The following is an 8624-nucleotide window of genomic DNA, read 5'->3' as shown; positions in this document are numbered from 1 at the left end:
AAGCCCCATTAGTACTCTTTTTCCCTTTGAATTGTTTATGCCTTCACTGCATTTCAGATTTGTTCTTTCAGATTTGGCAGGTAACCAACTATACAGTCTGTAATTTCTACCATTACCCATGAAGTAAAAACTTTGAACAATTCTCCCTTGGCACAGATAAGAACAACTTCAGAGATCCCGGGCTGGCTCATTTATGTTCGTGTTTTCTTACGCGTGTAGGCTGGATCTCCATTTGGCCCACAGTGCTCGACTTACAGAGGAGATCTGTAGCCACAAAATTGCTCAACCAAGAGGAAGAGGATGGATGGACAGAACGTCCCATTTACAGAGCCAGCCTGGTTATGCGACCAGATCTCACACTTTCCCATATTTGGCCGCTACGGACAAGTGTGTATTTTACAAGTGACTTTTTTTAGCACTCATATAAATAGTACTTTTTATTCTGTCAGAGTCCCATTTGTAAGCTCTCCAGAATTAAATAGCACATGCATTCCTGCACTCCTCTTAGGTGCCTCCAGAAGGTTTCGATTGTTTATCCAAAGGTTAAACAAGTTCTGGAATCAAATGAAATCAATCATTAACAAAGTGATGAGAAACTTGCTTCTGGGAACATTTGTTTCTTCCCTTTTCAGGATTGAAGGGAGAAGAAAAATAGCTCCAAATGACAGCCAGAGGACAGAGGTCAAACAGAGTGATAAAAACCCAAAGCCTAGTTGCAGAGCCCTTAGAATTGTGCTTTCAGTGTTGTATGAAAGGAGAGAAGGTTAGAACTCCCCTTGACAAGGATGGAAGAGGCCCTTGGGACCGACAACACACATACGATTAAGGCACTGCCACCTACTTTGTGGCATCTAACTACTGCTTTGTGAATTGGGAGATTGGGATTGACATCCATACACTATTGATACTATGTATAAAATACATAACTAATGAAAACCTGCTGAAGAACACAGGGAACTTTGCACAATGCTCTGTGGTGACCTAAACGGGAAGGAAATCCAAAAACGAGGGGATCTGTGTCTACGTAGAGCAGGTACGCTTTGCTGGACAGTAGAAACTAACACAACATTGTAAAGCAACTCTACTCCGATAAAAATTTAAAAAAAATATATATATAAAGAGATCCTGAAAAGAAAGAAAAAGAGAAGAAAAGAATTGTGCTTTTGGATCATGGTTTCTAAAATGAAAAACATGGCCAGTTGTGCCAGGCTCCCAACCCAGAAGCCAAAACTGCCCAGCTTCCTCTGATGCTCGAAGATCAGCCCCGGCATCGACAAACCGCTGAGCACTGCTAGTCCCCCAGGTGACCCTGCAGAGGGTGGCCTGCAGCCCCAGAAACGTGCTTCCACTGCCTGCTCATCTCAGGATCACTGGGCCGGGGAGAGGCTGAGAGATCTCTCCGGGCATGAGTACCTTGTGATTTCGGCAGGGGTGGGGTCCAGAGAAGGCTTTCCCTCAGCTGGTGTTGTCAGCGCCCAAAGCCTGGCCTCACAGGAGCACTTTCTTAACTTCCCTGGACTCAGCCCCTGCGCCAAAAACAGCTGGTTACTTGTCATTGCTGTGTCTCACGTAGCTCATGTCAAAACAGAGTGATTTACCTGCTTGATTCCGAGCATGCGGTATCAGAGGACCGTTGGACCCTCCATGCAGCCCAGTCTTTTTTTTTTTTTTTTTTTTGCGGTACACGGGCCCCTCACTGCTGTGGCCTCTCCTGTTGCGGAGCACAGGCTCCGGACGCGCAGGCTCAGCAGCCATGGCTCACGGGCCCAGCAGCTCCGCGGCATGTGGAATCTTCCCAGACCGGGGCGCGAACCCGTGTCCCCTGCATCGGCAGGTGGACTCTCAACCGCTGCGCCACCAGGGAAGCCCCTCACTGATCTTTGACCTCTGGTTTTCCCCTCTCCATCCAATCCATCCTCCACACTGCATTCAGGGTGATTTTTCTCAAATCATCATCCCACCACATATGTAAGTTTGTTGTGCTGGAGCCAGACTGCCTGGGTTTCCAAATCCATATGAGTTTTGTGACCCTGAGCAAGTTATCCAACCTCTTACGGCTCAGTTTCCTCATCAGTAATTGAGAATAATAGCACTGACCTCAAAGTCATCATGGACGATTGTGGTAGGCAGCTTCGAAAATGGCTCCAACGACCCCACCTTCTGCCATGAATGCCCTTGGGTAATGCCCTCCCATTGAGTGTGGGCTGGACCCCGTTACTTGCTTCTAATAAAAAGAATACAGCAAAAGCAATGGGATGTTACTTCCAAGATTAAGTTAGGAAAGATTTTGACTTCTGCCTTGCCCACACTGTCTCTCTCTGGCTCTTCTCTCTCGTTTGCTGTGACGAAGCAAGCGTCCATGTTGGACTGCCCAACGGAGAGGCCCACGTGGCAAGGAGCTCAAAGGAGGCCTTGGCCAGTGAGGAACTGAATCCTACCAGCAACCATATGAGTGGGCTGGGGAGCAGACCCTTCCCCAGTCAAGCCTGGAGGTCGATCGAGCCGCAGCCAACACCTTGACTACAGTTTCCAGAGAGACCCTGAGCCAGAGGACTCAGCTAAGGGGTGCCTGGATTCCTGACTCACAGAAATGGTGAAGAAATAAATGTTCTAAACCACTAAGTTTGGGGATAATTTGTTAGACAATGATAGATAATTAATACACACATAAAACAATAGAGATGAAGAGCTTAGAACAGTGCCTGATGCCTACATTAGCTATTGTCATCATCATCATTATTATTACTTGTGCAGACACACATAGAGATTGAAAGCTCTGTGAGGGGAGGGACCATGCCTGCCTATTTGTCTACTGAGTCCCAAGCTCCTAGCACAGTGCCAGGCACAGAGTCCTTTAGTCAACCATAAATATTTGGAAGGAATGAACTGGGGTTCTCTAGCCAGCTCTTACCTCCCAGCCCAGGAAAGGGGCTGCTGAGAGTTGAAGGAGCTGCCTGAGTACCCACTTTCTCCCCCCAGCTAGAAGATGGACCAAGTAAAGTGGCTAAGGTCTGTCCCCCAACAAGCTGGAATACGAGGTCCCTTTGTGGTGTCACAGCCTCCTTGAGCCCAGGCTGCATGTTTCCCAGGAACACAGTTACCACAAAGCTAGCCCTTGTGTCTGCCCCCCATCCCTGGGAGGCACAGAGAAAACAATGAAACCGTCATCACCAACCTTCTCTCCCGGCCTGTGTGTGAACAGGGAGGGCCGGGGAGAGGCTGTTTGACTTGGCTGGGTAACATCATTTTTCTTGACTGAAGAAATGTATACCAGAAGGGCTACAAGTAGAAGGTAGTTCTCACCCAAGAGAGCTTTATTCCCCAGAGGCCAGGCCCCACAGTAATATAAAGAAGCTGTATCTTTCATCTGCACATCGCCCACTCCTGCTTTAAGACTTAGGTCAAATGTCTCCTCTTCCATGACAGCCTCCCCACCTTCCCCTGGGCTCCTGTTGTGCCCTGGGCCTAACGCCCCCATTTGAGCATGCTCAGTGAATGCATTCCCAGAACTGCCTGGCCCACCAGGGCAAGGATTGTGTCCTGTTTGCTTTTGTATCCCTTGTCTCAGCAGAGCAGAGTGCTGTTGCGTTCTGAATTCGGAATGGCAGAAAGAAATCTCTAGAAGGGCATTAAACCCCCCGTTGCACAAGAATGTGGAGAAGAGAAGATAGGGGTTATGTATGGGTCATCCTGGGAGGGAAATTCTCTGAAAGTGCTGCGCTTTTCAAGGTAGGGCAGTCGGGACTACGGGGCACTACACCCTCAGCGTCGGGAATGTGATTTACTTTCCTGCTGAAATGACCTCCCTCCTCTGTGCAATGACATGAACTCTCCTTTATTCTAAGCCAGTGGTTCTCGAAGTGTGGTCCCCAGACCAGCAGCATCAGCATCGCTTGGTCCCCACCCCGGACATACTGATCAGAGACTCTGGAAGCTAGGCCCAGCCATCTGTGTTTTAACCAGCCCTCCGTGTGATTCTAATGCATGCTTAAGTTTGAAAACCACTGTTCTAAGTACACTGAAACACATGTGAAAAAGACCCTAGAAATACAGTCCAGATTGATTTCAAATTAAGATTAAACAAGAACCCAAGCCAATGCCCCTTGCTACGAAATGCCCAGGATCAATGAAACACCCCACTATTCTCCACGAAACCATTCAACAGGCAATTAAATGAACTCAGCACATTTATTTTAAATGTGCAAAACGAATTTTCATATCCTAAGAGTAACACCAGATGTTTTACCTCTTTTTTCCTAATTGATTTTCCAGCCTACAGCAATTCGTCTTTATATTTTCCAGTTGGATCTAATGCAGCAAGAAGAGTGTGTTCCGGCAGGATTATTAAATGCCATGCATTTTAAAACAAGCATAACCCAGGCTGCCATGTGTCACCTGGCTTGTTGTCTTCCTAAAATTAAAAAAAAAAAAAAAAAAAAAAAAAAGGCAGCTATAGGTACCAGGCAGATTTGAGCAGGCAGGAAACCCAGAAAAGGCCCTTTCGGGGGCTGGGACTCCAGGCTCTTGGCTGGTTGCAAAGCTGAGTACTGGGCATTGAGCCCAAGCTTGAGCTCTTCACAGAGTCCTGCACTCCCTGGTACCAAAGGATTTGCAAGCTGTAAAACTTGCAAATCAACATTTTGTTTTTCTGTGGAAATTTTTGCCTTTAAAAGAAGAAAAAGTACGCTGAGGGCTAGAGGTGAGTGAGGCCAGGAGCTGAGGAAAGGATGAGGCAGTGGCTTAGAGAAGCCAACCTGGGTGGACCCTCTCCTTTCTCTGTGCCTGGAGCTGCCCAGACAATTCCCCTCTGTCGGCCAATGAGCCTGGCTGTGCAGGAGGCCCTGTTAATGTTTTGTTTTGTTTTGTTTTGTTTTTTAAGTGGGTGAAAAGTCACCAGCAACCAGGCTTGCCTCACTCAACAAAAGCTCTTGGGAGTCTAGGGAAAGACAGGGAAACAGAAGCCTCAAGTTTTAAAGCAAAGGGCTTCAAAAGGGGCCTTCTCTGCTTCTGCCTGGAGGAGGTGAGCTGGCGGGGGCGGGGGGGGGGGCAGTGGCAGCAGGCAACTAAGGGCTAGAAACCCAGAAAGTGTTGATTCCAAAAACAAAAACCACGTCTTTGGTAGTTGGGAGAGGTTGGCAGTATCTGCTACCTTTCCTCGAAGCTGCTGAGGCTGGCAGATTTGAGCCATCATACCTGTAGCGGGATTTTAATACGGTCTCTGAAGATAAATCTGCCTGTCTGGTTCTGGGACCCACTGCAGCAGGCTAACTGTCTGAAATTAGAGCTCATCAAGATTCCACGTCAAAGTGTGCCTGCCCCAACTTTCAATAACAGTCACCCAAAGCCTTGTGTTCTGTCTGTAATGCGGCCACTCCTGGCACTTAGAATAAAGCATTTTAGGCTACATATAGACCTTCAGATGAAACTTCAACGATAGAAGAATCAGCTTCTGATCTGGGCTCTCCCCAACTTCCACCCAGGAGCTCAGGCCAGAGATAAGACCCTACAATCGTGGGGTTATTGTGTAACCCCACGAGGATCTGAAGGGAACCCAGGAACCAGTCTTTTGGACAGAGAGCCTGGTCCCACACCGGTGATTAACAACAACAAAAAAAAAGTCATCTAAATTTTAAATGCACAAATGACACCTTTCCAAGTTTCAAAGAATAGGCAGCAAAGGCCCCATAATGGACTTCGACACAAGTGCTTAAGACATACAAACAGTACATGTTAGGTCAAAGGTTTGGGCACTGGGTGCCGGGGTAACCTCCGGGACTGGGACGGGAGGAACCTGGTACCCCATGGCCACGCAACCCCACACGTCCTCGAAGGGATTTCATCCCCATTTCTTACAAACACTATGAGGGAAACTGAGTTGGTGGGACCTCCACTGCAGAATTCTGCCCTTGCCCCCAAATTCACAAGAATATTTTTACACATTATTAAACCACAGGAGCCATTTTATAAATGTCATCATCATAGTCTTTTAATATTTTACATAAAAAAACTGTATACACAGCTTATAGAACTTTTATGTAAACATCATAAGCTCACCACTTTGTCATTTGTCAGTTTATTTAAAAAATAAAAAACAAGACAACAATTTAGTAGAAGTACCACTGGATGGGGAAGGGAGGGGGAGAAAAGAGACACTAGGGGCAGGTTTACTCTCTGTACAGAGATGCAGAGAAAATTTCACACAGCTTTAGAGACTGACTTGTGGGGGTAAAAAAAAAAAGGTTTTAGATAGGCTCTAACACTTGTTACTGCCCTTTCTCAAAAGAGTGCGCATACCTGCACAAATAAAATCGCAAAACAGAACAGTGTTGCCACTTTCTTCAAAAGAAAAAAAATTAGTGGTTTCTTTTTCTTCTCCTTTTTTTTAAAAGTCATCATTTTTTTAAAAACATCAGAAGTAGATGAGGTTACAGTGTACAAGTGTGGTCAGAATGCTACTGTCTTATGCAAATGACAAGTGCATTAAATGTCAAACAATGAAACAATTGTGCAAAGAATTCTTCCACCCCCCCAAAAAAAAACCACCCAAGTTTTAGCCTTTAAATAAATCAAATAACATCCGTTTCTTGGACTGAACGATTTTCACTTGTAGGACAGGCACAAAGTTCGCTTATGGCAAAAACGACCTGCAGCACACTTTCCCTCCTCCTGCCTGTGTCTGGTGAGGGGGTTCGCGTGGGGGGGGGGCTGGCCCGCAGGAGCCATGAGTCTAGAAGCTGTGTCCTCTCATCCCCAAGTCGGCTGCAAACGTCTTCCCAGGGTTTGGAAAGATGGCCAAGTCTTGTTCGTGCTGGGATGGACGCCTGACCCAGGCTGGGCCGGAGCTGTTCCAGCGCCCCGTCACTCCACCCACCACCACCATTAAATAACACCATCCTACCTCCGAAAATAAAATTATATCTATATTTATATAACACCCCATCCTCCCCAGCCCTCCCCTCCCGCAGTTCCCGAGGTCTATGTTACAGACAGGGGATAGCAGGCGCTCGCTGGTTATGGACGAACATCTGATGGGGCGCGGCCGCACCCCGGTGCCAAGCTTGTCTCCGGGAGGCAGAGGCGGGCATGGGGTGAAAACCCGGCGGCGGGGAGTCGAACATACACACAGCCACACACTCTGAAGAGGCTTGATTCTTCCCTAAAGGGTGGTCAGGGGACCCTTGGCACTCAGCGGGGCGGCCAGGCCTGTGCAACACAGCCGGACGCACAGACACTTGGAAAGCAGGCGCCCGGTGCCTACCACGCGGATTCCCGGCGCCAGAGCCTTGAGCCGCCGGGCCACGTCGGCCGGGGCTGAAGGCAGACACCAGGCAGTCCGGTGGGGTCCTTGGGGCACGCGGGTCTCCCCTTCCCCGGGCTCGTGGGGGCTGGGCCCGGGAGGGGGAGGCGCGCCGGCAGGGGAAGGCGGGGCGGGCGCGGCCCTCATAGCACCTTGCAGCAGTTGATGCAGCCGTTCTGGGAGCCGTAGCGCTTCTGCAGCGCGGCGCGCGTGGCCGTCTCGAAGACCTCGCGCACGCCCTCCTTGGTCTTGGCCGAGCACTCGAGGTAGTCGTAGGCTTGGATGCGCACGGCCATGGCGCGGCCGTCATCCGTGCGCACCGGTTCCTGCTTCATGCGCGCCAGCTCTGTGCGGACGTGCTCGTCGCTGCGTAGGTCTTTCTTGTTGGCCACCAGGATGATGGGCACATTAGGGCAGAAGTGCTTCACCTCGGGCACCCACTTCTCGGGGATGTTCTCCAGCGAATCCGGGCTGTCCACCGAGAAGCACATGAGGATCACGTCGGTGTCCGGGTAGGAGAGTGGCCGCAGGCGGTCGTAGTCCTCCTGGCCCGCCGTGTCCCACAGCGCCAGCTCCACCTGCTTGCCGTCCACCTCGATGTCGGCCACATAGTTCTCGAAGACGGTGGGCACGTACACCTCGGGGAACTCGTCCTTACTGAACACGATCAGCAGGCACGTCTTGCCGCACGCGCCGTCGCCCACCACCACCAGCTTCTTACGGATGGCCGCCATGAGCGGGCCGGGCCCGGGCAGCAGGAGGGGGCCCGCGAGCGCCTCGCTGCCGTCCCGCTCGCCGCTCACTGCTCACCTCGGGCTGCGCGCTGGGGGAAAGGGTTGCTAGCTGCACCCAGGCCCCGGAGTGGCGCGTTCTCTCGCTGTGCTCGGGCTGCCGCGGCGGGGTAGGTGGGGGCGCCGGGGCATAGGGCGCGCCGTGCGTCTCCGCGCTGCTCCGGAGCGGTGGCCGCTCGCCTCGTCCCGGGCCTGGGGTCGGCGCCTTTGTGCGCAAAAAGTGGCTAGAGCAGCGGACCCGGCCTAGCTCCCTCCCGGGTCTCTCTAGGCCTCAGCAAATGTACAAGAGAACACACGAGTGCAGCCAGACTGCGGTGGCAGATGCGGGCTGCGGCCCCAGCGCCCACTATTTAAAGAGTTCGGCGACTTTCTTAATATAGCCGCCCAATGGGAAGCAAGCCGACTGAGCTCATCGCTGCGGAGCTTGAGTCTGATTGGCCGTCCGCTGCAGCTCAGGGGCGGGGCCGGGCGAGCTTGATTGACGGCCCAGACCGCCGGGCTGGGAGAGGCGGCGACTGGGGAGTCAACGCCGCGGC

At 50.9% G+C, this 8624-nt stretch overlaps 1 protein-coding gene across 1 annotated transcript; it reads right to left on the bottom strand.

The window, feature by feature from the left end:
• Nucleotides 1-5965: 5965 nt before the first annotated feature.
• On the bottom strand, nt 5966-8405 carry RHOB (ras homolog family member B). Its single transcript, XM_082672321.1, has one exon. It carries the CDS (start codon nt 8029-8031, stop codon nt 7441-7443), a length of 591 nt encoding a protein of 196 aa, XP_082528447.1. The 5' UTR covers nt 8032-8405; the 3' UTR covers nt 5966-7440.
• Nucleotides 8406-8624: the final 219 nt, after the last annotated feature.

This window comes from Grampus griseus (assembly GCF_964374135.1).
Source record: "Grampus griseus genome assembly, chromosome: 15".
Taxonomy (NCBI): Eukaryota; Metazoa; Chordata; class Mammalia; order Artiodactyla; family Delphinidae; genus Grampus; species Grampus griseus.
This window is presented reverse-complemented; position numbering and strand designations above follow the sequence as displayed.

Excerpts from the sequence above, each read along its gene's own strand:
- RHOB (XM_082672321.1), bottom strand. The coding sequence starts at position 8,031 with ATGGCGGCCATCCGTAAGAAGCTGGTGGTGGTGGGCGACGGCGCGTGC.